Consider the following 14,414-nt stretch of genomic DNA (forward strand, 5'->3'; position numbering starts at 1 on the left):
TTTATCTCAGATTTATGTATTCTTCATTATAAACTGATGAACAAATAGATACAGAGACAGTAAATCATCAAAACAGACTGTCAGATTACAGCGGCATGGTTAGGGAGAGGTGGGGGAGATAAGAGATCAACCGAAGGACTTGTGTGCATGCATATAAGCATGACCAATGGACGCAAAACACTGGGGGTGAGGGATGTATGGCGGGGGGTGGGGGAGAGACAATGGTAAGATATGTACACATATAATACCTTAATAAAAAATGAAAAATAAATTAAAAGATGTATGTGTTCTTAGTGAGTCAACTGCTTCTAACAGTCATAAATGCTGTATTATTTTAATGTACTCACAGAATGGCCTGTAATTACAATAGGTAACCTATACTAGAGAATATTAGCTTTAAAGAAAAAAAATGGTGTTGAAATGTGATGCTTAAGCTTTATTTGAAATGGTCACTAGGGCAGTCAGTGTGCTGTTGGGGACGGCGGGACGGAGATGTGAGCATCGAGGAGTGATCGTCAGGAGGGGCTGGGCTGGGCGCAGAGCCCGGCTCCTGCCATTCGCGTGGCAGACGTCAGAGGACTGGCCTCGGACCAGACCCTCACCCCATCAGGGCCAATAGGCAGGAGACTGTTGGTGAGAATTCTGAGAAAGAAGCATTTCCGTGTTTATGCAAATTACATGCTGCTACTGCATGATTTTAGCTTCTAGAGAATTCTGTAATATGATTGGCTTCATTTGGGTTGTTTTATAAAAGGAGAAGTTGAAACGAGAAATCACAAAAGTTTGAGTTCTGCCATGCTTTGAAGGGATCAATGTTTTATTTTTATGAGTAGAAGCATTTTGTTTTGAAAGCAGTTAGACAGGTTCTGATTCTGTTAATCCTCATGTTTTGTTCATGCGCAGTTAGCCTTACAAGAAGAGAAGCTAAGACTAGAAGAGGAGGCTGTGTACGCTGCCCAGCGAGAAGCAGCCAGGGCAGCAAAGCAGCGAAAGCTCTTGGAGGTGAGGGACCCTTGCGATAGGGCGGCTCTTGTCCTGCTTCTCTCTGACCAGCCGTAGCCGAGCTCTTCTGTCCCCGACAGTTGGGGCTTCTGTGTAACAAATGTACTTCTGCCTGCATTTCTAGGAACTTAAGGCAAATTAGTTGAACTTTAACAGGTAGAAATGACATCCAATGATGCGCTTGATGCTGAGTGCTGTTTGCCTTCGGGTAGCAGGCGTAGCTCTTGTCTATCCCAAAGATCAGCTTCAGTTTTCTAAAACCCAGTATTCTTTTGGAAAAATAAACATACTCTTAGACAGAAATGGGGCAAAACTAGCCTTTTTAAGTTTAATTTTGTCAAGTTTTTTTGTTCTGTTTTTGTTTTGTTTTGTTTTTGTTTTCAAAACAAGGCCTCGAGTTGCTAGAATTTCCTATCCTTCCTAGATGAGGTAAGCCGGCAGTTTGGCCCCCCAGGGGTATTGTATATTTCTCATCTTCATTCTTGTCTTTGGGAGATTGGGAGTTTGAGCCTTGAGAAGACTTTAGCATGTTATTAGAGAAGGCAAGAGATTCGCCATACCTTACCAGTGCTCATGGTGTTCAGCAGGCATGTCAAACTCAGAGGCTAACATGGGCCAAATAAATGAGGCATGCGGCCCATGGGCCACGAGTTTGTCATGCTTGGTATACGGCACTATACTGCCGGGAACTCACAGCAACATTCACGGAGCCTGGCTGAGTGTCCGGAACTGTCCTCAGCAGGTCACAAGTCTTACCTGTTCAATCCTCCCGACAATCGAAGTATTAGGTCTAATGTTGATATATGTTGAGTCCCATAGCAGAGGAAGCGGAGGGACAGAGATGAGCTGTATCGGCTGGGATCCTACAGCTCAGGGACGGCAGAGCCCAAGGTCAGCTCAGCAGACTCGGCCAGTGTCCCGCTCAGTGTCTCCCACACGCTTTGCCTGGATGGTGCTCTGTCTGCTCACAACCGGGGCAGAGGTCATGTCACAGACAATGACTGTAGCTCAGAGAAGCCAAAGCGCCGTGCCCGTGAAGGGCTGTAGGATTTCTGTGTGACCTGTGTCTTTTATCTTACTCGCACATGTGTGTTTCAGCAGAATAATAAACAGGAGAATGTCTTTTTTTTTCTTTTTCTTTTTCATTTCTAAATAGTGTGAAAGTTTAAAAATTAACTCACCTCTACTAAGAATTAAAAGTATTTTTCTGGTTATAATATAGGCAACTCTTTTAAAGACAAATCATTGCATATGCAGCAGCTGGCGTTTCTCTTCCCAGACCGGACATTGCTACAGGAACATGTACAGACTCCACAGCCTCCCCAGCACACGCCACACAGTTTGTTCAGGGGCACGCGGTGCAGCAGGTCTTCCCGGCAGCCTGGAAGTGTGCTGGGTGTTACAGCCCCTGTCATTTACAGCTGAACAAACAAGAAGGCAGGGACTCCCAGGGACACAGCTAATCACTGTCAGCTCGCAGTCTGCCCCAGAACAGAGCTTCCTGCACTGTGCATGGTCCCTCCTGCCCTGCAGCCCTCCCCGCACTGGAAGTTCCTCAGGTGTGAAAGACTGTGAAGGATGTATCTTTTTAAAACACGGAATGTTAAAGATTATACACGGATGAATAAATTTAGAGACATAATAACCATAAATATGAGAATGTAGAAGTAGCGGGTGAATTTAAGGGGAAAGACTTCAATAGAATAACTTCCTAAGTTTCTGTGTTTTTTTTTACAAACTACAAAAAAGCGCATCTTGGCATCGCATGGCTGGTCTTAACGCTCTGCTTGTGCGGCAGTGACTTTGTTCCGCTTCGTGTTTCCAAGCAGGAGAGGCTGGGCGCCGGTCCTGGATGCCGCCCCTCCAGCGGAGCCGCGTGCCACAGGTACAGCCGCGCATGCTCGGGTAGGAAGCGCCATCGGCGCTGCGTGTCTGTGGACATCCCACCGGCCTGCCCCCCAGGGATCGTGGCTGTCAAAGACACGCTTTTGCAAGAATGCCAAGGACATTGACTTACGTTGAAAAGTGGTCACTTCTTCAAATGGATTTTGTGGCAGTTTTAAGAGTGGCCACGTCTTGTGTATAGAAATGATGCCACAACACTGAACGCCTTTGGATAAGCCATTTATGCCTGTTGTTTGTGTATCTCCTGAACCCCTCTGCTCTTACAATCTGATCAGTTTTGGAGGAGTGTTTCCTACTCATTCTGAGCTCCTTTCCCATAGTGCATTCTCGTACATTGTGAAGTGGGAATTATGGCCAAGCTTGGAGATGTGACATCAGAATTAGCCAAAATCTTAGTTTCAATTCATTGCTAACATTAAGAAAATTAAGACCTGTTTTCATTGTTATTCTAATGGTGCAGTAATTATGAGTTTGTGTGGGACAGACTGTCAAGCCAAAATGGCATCATTAATTTAAACATGCATATGTGCCATCTACTATGAATATGCACAACAAGTGTTCCACTTTATTACAGCTCAGGACCAGAAGACAACTTTGAATCTTGTTTGCGAAATACAAAGTCACAGTATGAAGTTTTTCAAAGTAGCAGTAAGTCCTTAAAGCTTTCTGTGTATGTTTACATCTCCATCCCAGCTCTGTTTTGGGGAACTCCCACCTTTGGTTCCTGTTGCCCAGATGGTCAGTGCGAGTCCTTAATACACAATAGGAGTTGGAGAGAGCAGTCTCTGGCCCTTTCTGCAGATCTCTGTGCGGAGTCAGGGCCTCGTGTTGTAGTTCTACTCTGACCCCAGCCTCCCCCGGAAAGAGGAAAGAGGTGGGAGCTGTAACTCAGGATTCCTGAGGGAAAAGCTGTTCTCCGTGTTGCAGAGGGACACTCCCAGGAATGGCAGCATCGGAGTGTCCATCTTAAATACAGACTGCCTTTTTCACTTGCTTTGTCATTTTTATCTTTTCATTTGTTTTTGCCCTCCTTTGTAATGGATTATTATGAACTGGGGGTGGGGCATCCCTCAGCCTGCCTGTACCCCTTTGACTGCCTCTCACAATCCAGGACTGCTGGCTCCTAACCACTTGCCTGCCTGCCTGATCTCCCCTAACTGTTCCCCTGCTGGCCTGATTGCCCTTAACCACCTCTGCCTCACCCCGCACCCAGAACCCATGATTCCCTCCTCTGGCCAGTTGCAGGTACCCAGGACCCGGGTTTCCTTCCCTCTGCCTGGCCACAGGCACCCAGGTTCCAGGGCCAGCTTCGCCGAGGCTGCTGTAGCCGTAGGGTACCATAGGCGGGCGTCTTGGCCTGGGCCACAGCTGCAGGCACCCGGGACCACGGGTGGATGGCTTGTCCCTCTCCAGGCCACAGGCGCAGGTGCAGCCACTGGTGCCCAGCACCATGGGGACCGTGGGGTGTGAGGATTGTCCTTCTCTCAGGCCACAGGCTCACGTGCAGCCGCTGGCGCCAGGACCTCTCCTGGGCCGCAGTCTGGCTGGTCCTCATTCCTCTCGCCTCAGTGTTGAGTGTCTGAGCAGCATGGTGGCGTGATGACCATAGCATATTAGCTCTTTATTATATAGGATAATACATAGACTTCATTATATTTGAAAAGTTTATAATTTGTTTACATTTGCATATTTGCTGTGCTGCTAGATGGCAGAAACACAAAAAAGAAAGGGGGGCTGTATGTTATTCTAAACAAGCTTACAGATGTAATGGTTTGTCCTTGTTTCTATAATAATAAAAGGCATAGAAGTGTTAGGGGAGAGAGATTCCTGCAGAGTAAGTGGTTGTGGTAATGAGTACTCATTACACTTAATTATATTTGGTGTATATTCCAGGACTCTCATCAGATGCCACCGTTTTGACACCAAATACAGAAAGCAGTTGTGACTTAATGACCAAAACCAAATCGACGAGTGGAAATGATGACAGCACGTCCTTGGATCTGGAGTGGGAAGATGAGGAAGGTATCTGACATTCACCATTTACCTGACATGTACAGTTTAATCTGTTAGTTTATAGAAATCAACTTGGTCTTTTACTTTTAATTTGAATTATTTTTTATTGAAAGTATTACATGTCTCCTTTTCCCCCAATTGACCTCTCCCCAGCTGCTTCCCCTCCCCAGCACATGTCCCCGCCTCTTACTGTCTGTGTCCTTTGGTTTTACTTCTATGCATGCATACAAGTCCTTTGGTTGATCTCATACCTTCGCCTTCCCTCCCTGGCTTGATGGATGCTTCTGTGTCTCTGGATCTATTTTAATTCATCAGTTTATATTGTTCTTTATATTCCACAAATGAGTGAGTTCATGTGATATTTATCTTTCTCTGACTGGCTTGTTTCTCTTAGCATAATATTCTGCAGGTCTATTCATGCTGTTGCAAATAGTAAGAGTTCTTTTTTACCACATCGTATTGCATTGTGTAGATGTACCACAGTTTTATAATCCACTTGTCTACTGATGGGCACTTAGGCTGTTTTCAAACCTTAGCTTTGGTGAACATAGGGGTGCATGTATCCTTTCTGATTGGTGTTTCTAGTTTATTGGGATATATTCCTAGAAGTGGGATCACTAGGTCAAGTTCCGTTTTTAATTGTTTGAGGAAATCCATACTGTTCTCCACAGCGGCTGCCCCAGTCTGCACTCCCACCAGCAGTGCACGAGGCTCCCTTTCTCTGCATCCTCGCCAGCACTTGTCGTTTGTTGATTTGTTGATGATAACCGTTCTGACAGGTGTGAGGTAGGACCTCGTTGTTGTTTTGATTTGCTTCTCTCTGAAGATCAGTGACTTTGAGCAGGTTTTCATGTGTCTGTTGTCCTTTTGTATGTATACTGTCAAAGTATCTATTTAGGTCTTTTGCCCATATTTTGATTGGATTGTTTATCTTCCTTTTATTAAGTTGTATGAGTTCCTTATAAATTTTGGAGATTAAACCCTTATCGGATGTATCATTGGCAAATATGTTCTCCCATGCAGTGGGCTCTCTTGTTTTGTTGGTGGTTTCTTTTGCTGTGCAGAAGCTTTTTATTTTGATGTAGTTCCATTTGTTTATTTTCTTAGTTTCCATTGTCTTAGGACTGTGGTCGGCAAACTGCAGCTCTCGAGCCACATGCGGCTCTGTAGCCCCTTGAGTGTGGCTCTTCCACAAAATACCACGGCCTGGGAGAGTCTATGTTGAAGAAGTGGCGTTAGAAGAAATTTAGGTTTTAAAAAATGTGGCTCTCAAAAGAAATTTCAATTGTTGTACTGTTGATATTTGGCTCTGTTTACTAATGAGTTTGCAAACCACTGTCCTAGGAGATGTATTGGTAAAGATATTGCTATGACATATAGCTGATATTTTGCTGCCTATGGTTTCTTCTAAGATTTTTATGGTTTCTTGTCTTATGTTTAAGTCCTTTAGCCATTTTGAGTTTATTTTTATGTATGGTGCAAGTTGGTGATTTACTTTCTTTTATTTACATGTATCTGTCCAGTTTTCTCAACACCATTTATTGAAGAGATTGTCTGGCCTCCTTTGTCAAATATTAATTGAGCATAATGGCTTGGGTCGATTTCTGGGTTTTCTGTTTTGTTCCATTGGTCTATATGCCTATTCTTGTTCCAGTACCAGGCAGTTTTGAGAACAGTGGCTTTGTAATATATCTGGTATTGTGATTCCTCCAATGTTCTTCTTAAGATTGCTGCAGCTATTTGGGGTCTTTTTTATTCTATATAAAATTTTGGAGCGTTTGTTCTAGGTCTGTGAAATATGCTGTTGGTATTTAATGGTGTAGGGGCCTGATGTGGCTGGGGCCAGACATGGCGGGGATCTCCCTTTTCCAGCGTCCCACACGGAAAGAGAGATGAACAAACCGATTCTAAGTGGAGGCAGCCAGGGATTGAGAAATAATAGAAATAAAGGAAGAAGACACAGAAATAGATTTAAAGCTGGGAGCTGGGCCGCCATTCTCTCTGATGTAGAGGCTGCTACAAGCCACACAGCATGTTTATTTTTATAGGCATAGATTTACATATTCTGTTGAAGTGTGGTCCCTCTATTCCCACTTTACTGAGTTTTCATCAAAAAAGGGTGCTGTATTTTGTCAAATGCTTTTTCTACATCTACTGGTATTGATATGATCATGTAGTTTTTATCTTTCAGTTTGTTTATGTGATGTATCACATTTGTTGATTTGAGAATATTGTACCAGCCTTGCATCTCTAGAATAAATCCCACTTGATCATGATGTATGATCTTTGTAATATTTTGCTGGATCTGATTTGCTAATATTTTGTTGAGGATTTTAGCTTCTGTGTTCATCAGGGATATTGGCCTGTAATTCTCTCTCTTTGTAATGTCTTTATCTGGCTTGGGGATTAGGGTAATGCTGGCTTCATAGAAAGAACTTGGAAATGTTTCTTCCTCTTGAAGTTTCTGGAATATTTTGAGGAGGGTAGGTGTTAGTTCTTCTTTGAATGTTTGGTAAAATTCTCCTGTAAATCCATCTCGTCCAGGGTTTATGTTTGCTGAAAGTTTTTAAGTTATTGCTTCTATTTATTTGGTTGTTATTGACCTACTCAGGTTTTATTATTCTTCCTGTTTGAATTTTGGAAGATTGTATGTTTCTAGAAATTTATTCATTTCACCCAGATTGTCCAGTTTGTTGGCATATAGTTGTTCATAGTATTTGCTTAAATCCTTTATCTCTGTATTGTCCATTTTTATATCACCTCTTTCACCTCTGATTTTACTTATTTGTGTCCTCTCTATTTGTTTCTTGATAAGTCTGGCTAAAGATTCATCAAGCTTGTTTATCTTTTCAAAGAACTAGCTCTTGGATTTGTTGTTCTTTTGTATTGTTTTTTTTTGGGGGGGGGGGTTGTCTATGTCATTTATTTCTGCTCTGATCTTTATTTCCTTCTACTTCCTCTGGGTTTTTCTTGCTGTTCTCTTTCTAATTCATTTAGTTTTTGGGTTAGTTTATTAGTCTTTTTTCTTGTTTCTAGAGGGAGACGGGTAGTGCTGTGAACTTCCCCCTTAGGACTACTTTCACTGTGTCCCATAGGTTTGGGGTGGTTGTGTGTTTATTTTCATTGGATACCAGGAAGTTTTTAAGTTCTTTCTTGATCTCATTGATGACTCATTCATTGTTTAATAACATGCTAGTTAGCCTCCATATATTTGAGTGTTTTTGAGTTTTTTTAATTGTAGTTGATTTCTATGATTGTGATTTGAGAAGATGCTTGATATTATATTAATCTTCTTGAATTTGTATAAACTTGTTTTGTGCTCTAACATGTGGTCAGTCTTTAAGAATGTTCCATGTGCACTTGAGAAGAATGTGTATTCTGTTGCTTTGGGGTGAAATGTTCTGAAAATCTCAGTTAGATACATCTGATCTGGCATGTCATTTAAGGCCTCTGTATCCTTGTTACTTTTTTGTCTGAAAGATCTATCCAATGAAGTCAGTTGTGTATTAATGCCCCCACTATGACTATTGCTTTCAGTCTCTCCCTTAAGGTCTATCAAGAGTTCTTTAACCGCCGAAACCGGTTTGGCTCAGTAGTAGAACGTCGGTCTGTGGACTGAAAGGTCCCGGGTTCGATTCAGGTCAAGGGCATGTGCATTGGTTGTGGGCATATCACCGGTAGGGGGTGTGCAAGAGGCAGCTGGTCGATGTTTCTCTCTCATCGACGTTTCTAGCTCTGTCTCTCTCCCTTCCTCTCTGTAAGAAATCAATAAAATATATTAAAAAAAAAAAAAAAAAAGAGTTCTTTAAGGTCCTGGTGGGTGCAGCTGAGTGATGGTTAATTTGCATATCACTCTTTTATTAGGTAGGGTGGGTATTTATTGCCATTAATTTTTTTTGTTTTCTTTATGCCAATGATCCTCGTTCTCCCTTCCTTTTTCTTAAAGCAGTCCCTTTAACATTTATTGCGTTGCTGGTTTGGTTTAGTGGTAATGTACTCCTTTAACCTTTTTTTGTCTGGAAAACTTTTTATTTGACCTTCAATTTTTTTTTTTTAATATAAATCTTTATTGTTCATATTATTACACATGTCCCTCTTTTTCCCCCCTCTCCGTTACTCCCCTCCACCAGGTTCCCACCCCACCCTCTGCCCTTTCCCCACCCATCATTGTCCTCATCCATAGGTGCACAGTTTATGTTCAGTATCTTCCTACACCTCCATTTCCCTTTTCCCCGAGAATCGTCATTTCACTCCCCTTCCATACCTCTGATTCTATTATATTCAACAGTTAATATTGTTCATCAGATTTTTTTTTTTAATTTTTTTGGTTTTTAGATTCACTTGTTGATAGTTACGTATTTGTTGTTCATAGTTTTTATCTTTATTTACTTTCTCTTCCAAAAGAACCCCCTTCAGCAATTCATATAATTCTGGTTTGGTGGTGATGAACTCCTTTAGCTTTTTTTTTTTTTTTTATTGTTGAAGCTCTTTACCTGGCCTTCGATTCTGAGTGATAGCTTTGCTGGGTAGATTATTTTTGGCTGTATGACCTTCAATTTTAAATGATAGCTCCACTGAATACTGTAGTCTCAGATTTAGGCCCTTGCTTTTCATTACTTCAAGTACTTCATGCCATTCCCTCAGGCCTGAAGTGTTTTCATTGAGAAGTCAGCTAACATTCTATTGGGAGCTTCTTTGTAGGTAATTTTCTGCTTCTCTTGCTGCCTTTAAGTTTCTTTCTTTGTCTTTAATATTTGCCATTTTAATTATGTGTCTAGGGGTGGACCTCTTTGGGTTCATCTTGAGTGGGACTCGCTGTGCCTTCTGAACATGTGTGACAGTTTACTTCACCAGATTGGGCAAGTTTTCTGTCTCTCTTTCTTTAAACAGATTATCTGTTCCTTGCTCACCTTTTCCCCTTTCCTGTGTTCCTGTAATTCAAATGTTGTTACATTTCATGTTGTCCCAGAGCTCTCTTAAGCTACCTTTCTGCTTTTTAATTCTTTTTTCTATTTGCTGCTCTAATCTTTAAAATCTCTGATTCGGTCCTCAGCTTCATCCAGTTCTACTTTTAATTCCTTCCAGTGTGTTCTTCATGTCAGATACCGTATTTTCCGGCGTATAAGACGACCCCCTAATTTTACAGTTTAAACATAGGTTTAGGCCTATATTCACTGTATAAGACTACCCCCACTTCAGAGAAAAGACTTACTTTGCCGTCAAGATCTGCAGGTAATTTTTGTGCAATTTTGGTCTTTTGCCCCCGATTTTCGGTTGACTTTTTTTCATTTCAAAAGTTGTCTTATACGCCGGAAAATACGGGTATATCATTCTGCATTTCTGTCTGATTCCTGTTAATGGCCTCTATTTCCCTTCTCTTGTATTGTAATTTGCACTAAGTTCCTTAAGCACCTTTATGATCATTGCTTGTCTCCATCTCACTTAGTTCTTTTTCTGAAGTCCTTCTTTTCTCTGATTTAGAAGCTGTTTCGTTGTCTCCCAATTTTATGTCTCTCTCTATTTGCTTCTATGTATTAGACAGGACTGCTATGCCTCCCCATCTTAGTGGGATGGCCTAATGTAGAAAGTGTCACCACTTTGAGGGATCAAGTGGTGCAGTCTCTTCATTTCCCTGAGCTGGATGCTCTAGGAATGCCCCTTGTGTGCATTGTTTGGGCTCCCCTGTTGTAATTGGGACTTGATTGTTGATGTCCCAGGTAAGGGAGGGATCCCCCCTCCAACTTGCTGCCAGTGAGGTTCAACCCCAATGTCATCGTGCCAGCTGCCCAGTCGTCGGGGCTCCTTACCTCAGGCTGGTTCTGCCTTGACTATCTTGATTGACATTGTTCTGGGTTCCTGCTCCCACACAGCTACTCCCACAGGTGTCAGCTATAGGCACTTGGGCTCTTTTTCTTTTTGGTTAATCCTCACTCAAGGATATTTTTCCACTGATTTTGTTAGAGAGAGTGAAATAGAGAGAAACATCCATGTGAGAGAAACACATCAATTGGTTGGCTCTTGCATACACCCTGGCCAGAGCCCAGACCCAGGGAGGAGCCTGGACTCTAACTCAGGACCCTTTGGTCCACAGGCCAACGCTCTCCACTGAGCCAAAACCGGCGAGGGCTTAAATATCAATTCTTCAATCCTTCCCATTGATCCTCAGTCAGAAGATTTGCTGCCCCCTTGTGGGCAATCTAAAGCCAACAGTTAATTATCTTGGTTCATGATCAAGAGCAGTTTGTAGTTCTCCTGGTATAAAAGTTGTGACATGGACTCAACTTTGATTTTAGCTGCATGGCTTCCTAGCTGTGGTGCTTTAGGCAGATTTCTCAATCTCTGCAAGCTGCAGTTTGTTTACCTAAAAGGGAGTAATCTACTTTAAAGAGTGATTTATTCCCTGCTTTGTCCTCACTACCTGGCAATAACAGGCAGCTGATAAATATTTGAAAAAAAAAAAAAAAAAAAAAAAGAAGGTATTGTTGTGAAGATTAAATAAAATTTTTATAAAGCACCCAGTACAGGGTGTTGCAAATAGTAAATACTCAAAATTAGAGCTAAATGTGGATTTGTTTTAAAAAGGGCTATTTCACTGCATAAAGCCCAAGTTTTCATTTTCATTTAAAGAAATAACCCAAACAGAAGAACCAATTATAGAACATAGGACTTTAAGAAAAATAATAAACATTAAATTCTTCAAAGGGTTTTGAGAAGTGGACTTTAGATATCTTCCCATCAAAGCCTTTTGTTTTATTAATAAAGAAACAGATATGTCAGCACTCAAACAATTTTACCAAGGATTGCTTTTTCTCAGCTAAGTACTGTTTCCCTGTTCCTGTACTGAGGTTATTGCATATTTGAATTCCAATCAGCATACTTTATTTTTTTACTTTAGCATCTTGTTCAATCTGACCCAGAGCCTTTCAGTTATTTTATTCCTATTCTGTCATCCATGCTGCATGCTAATCAGATTTGTAGGTGACATGACTTTGGAGGTTATTCAGGTCATTAACTGCATTACTAATCATGTAGAGGTCAGGCAGAGCCCACTAGGAGCCTGCTTGTACACCCCAGCTTCCTCTGGCCAGTGCCATCCCATGGAATCCAAGCCCTCAGAGTCCTGTTAGCATCATCTCTGGTTTGTGTCTGGCCTGTAGAAATGACTTGCTCTGCTATGTTGAGCCTTTGTGATTTTTTATGAGTGACAGACAACAGTGATATGCATCTATATTTAAATGTTCTTCTGTTACCGTAGGGTTTGATTTGTTACAGTCAGAAAACAAAATTATTGAATGTGTCTAGGGGAATTTTTCTAGTCCTAGATGTTAATTTTTTTTAAGTATGTTGGTGCTACACTTACAAATTCGAATTTCTGTCTTTCCTCCATCCCTTCTGCCAATAGAGTTACATTGTTTTTCTCCTAAGAATATGGGACTTTCCATTTACTGGCCAGTTTCTTTCTGTTCAGAATGAGGTGTAGTCCCTGGCCCGCCTCTGCTCAGTTGTGTGGCAGAGCCGGGAGCCCGGCTTGGAGCCCTGACACAGGCCCCCATCTTCCTGCCAAGTTCCCAGCTGTGAACAGAGCAGGGGGTGCCGTGTGCAACACACGTGCGAATACACGTGAACATTAACGGGAAGCAGGCAGTGCTGGGCTAGGATGTCATCATTATCCTTGGAGCCACTGCTCCCTCCGGGAAAGGAAGTTAGCGCCTGGGGCGGAGAGGATTGGCAGGTGCATGGATTAATGACTAATGACCATTGAGGTCCTGCCTTCCTTCTGTGTGATTTATGGCTCCTAAGACATTCATCTCCTTAGTCCCAGCTGCCCTTGGGTGAGTGAGTGCATTTCTCTAAGGCGCGCTCCAGGGTGAGCCTCCCTGGTGCTGGCTCTTCAACTCACAGGTCAGGTCTGATTGTTAAATACAAACTAGACTGTTAGCCTGGGAAGCCTTTTCACGTAGCTTTTTCATCTTCGCTGAGATGTTTAATCATCTTGGCCCCTCCCAGGCATGACTCGGATGCTCCCAGTGCGAGAGCGCTCTCGGACGGAGGAGGACATCCTGCGGGCGGCGCTCAGAGGTGGCCGGAGGCCTGGGAGCCACGCTGCATCCGCCTCCGACGACTCCAACGGGCTGGAGTGGGAGAGCGACTTCGTGAGCGCTGACTTGGATGACAACGGCAACTCCGAGTTCTCCGGCTTCGTGAACCCCGTGCTGGACCTGTCGGAGCCTGGTGGGAAGCCGGTGGGCGGAGAGCCACAGACGCGAGGGGGTCAGGTCTTGTGAACCTGCCTGGCGGGGGGACCCCGTGCTAACCCAGCGAGAAGGTATAAATCCTGCTGAGCCTTTCCACTGGAGGTGGGAGCCCCGAGTACGTGCTATCAGGAAGGACCAGGTGGTGGCTGTATCTGAATTGCTTCAGAATAAGTGCAATTTCATCATCTACCTTCGCTCTTCAAACAAGTTCATGGTTCTGTCATAGTATCAATTACCTTCCTGTTTGCAATTTGTAGGTGTTCTTTTTAGAATAACTTTGTTGGTTTTACTTAGTATGTTTGCAGAACCTTATTTCAGTGTCTGACAGAGTACTAAGGCTTTTGGTGTTATGTTCAGCAGACAGGAGGGAGCAGAGGACGGAGCATCCAGCTCAGACTCAGAATAACGGTCCCGCTCCGCATGTCTGTCCCACAGCCCACACTCACCACCAGTCGTAGCAGTTACTCTAGGAGGTAACTCAGAATGCTCATGTGTCATTCTGTGTCTACACTGACTACATATCCAAGTAGGACACTGTGAATCAGTCTGAAACAAAGGGAATGACATGACAAAGGAAGCTTCCAGAGTTTGGACACTTGAAATTGGTCATCAAGAGTAATTGAAGAAAATAAACACATTTTACACTTAAAAAACTAATTTTTAAAAATGACTGTATTCCTTTTATATGTGCTATAAATGAATTTTGACTTTAATTGATATATTAAATTTCTAGACATCTTTTTTTTTTTTTTTTTTTTTCCTAGTGACTGGCCTTAGAAAGATTTTCTGTGCATCATTTAGAAAGAAAGGAAAACCTAACAAGGAAATACGGGTATTTCAAAGTAAGTAAATCCTTTCTGTTGGAAGGATCTGCTGCTTCTATTAAGTTTCCTTTGCCTTGTGTTACAAGGTGCACTAATGGGGTAGAATTATGTGTATCAATAAATACAGCCACTTTGTGTGGTAGACAGTGAGCTCTTTTCTCTAAGGGTTAGGCATCAACTTAAAAGGTCGAGGAGAGTCCTAGTGGCTTGTCTCAGTTTTGCTGAGGACTGACATGATTTTAATCAGCAAACTTTTTTTCCTAGTGCTTTTTCTTTTTCTTGTAACAATGACAGTGCATGTTCTCAAAACTATAGGAAGGTCCAGGTGTAAATAGTAACTCAGATTCTTGCTGCACTTAAAGCATCACATGGTCCTTTCAGTGTCCAAGCTGCTCGGCAATGGCATCTGCGGCTC

The 14,414-nt window shown here is 42.6% G+C and overlaps 1 protein-coding gene across 6 annotated transcripts in view; it reads left to right on the forward strand.

Annotated features, from left to right (window-relative positions):
* The window catches only part of AP1AR (adaptor related protein complex 1 associated regulatory protein), a 31,098-nt gene extending 17,284 nt beyond the window's left edge, over positions 1-13,814 (forward strand). For 2 of the 6 annotated variants that reach the window (XM_045586016.1, XM_036450567.2), the window contains 5 exons: positions 904-1,002; positions 2,829-2,887; positions 3,482-3,555; positions 4,801-4,929; positions 12,928-13,814. In XM_045586016.1, coding sequence (XP_045441972.1) covers positions 904-1,002; positions 2,829-2,887; positions 3,482-3,555; positions 4,801-4,929; positions 12,928-13,205 — 639 coding nt within the window. In that variant the 3' untranslated portion in view covers positions 13,206-13,814. The remainder of the gene's footprint in view (positions 1-903; positions 1,003-2,828; positions 2,888-3,481; positions 3,556-4,800; positions 4,930-12,927) is intronic. The other 4 variants (XM_045586017.1, XM_036450570.2, XM_036450568.2 and 1 more) reach the window with 3 other exon arrangements.
* The last annotated feature ends 600 nt before the right edge of the window (positions 13,815-14,414 follow it).

Source organism: Pipistrellus kuhlii, unplaced genomic scaffold (genome assembly GCF_014108245.1).
Source record: "Pipistrellus kuhlii isolate mPipKuh1 unplaced genomic scaffold, mPipKuh1.p scaffold_m20_p_21, whole genome shotgun sequence".
Classification (NCBI taxonomy): Eukaryota; Metazoa; Chordata; class Mammalia; order Chiroptera; family Vespertilionidae; genus Pipistrellus; species Pipistrellus kuhlii.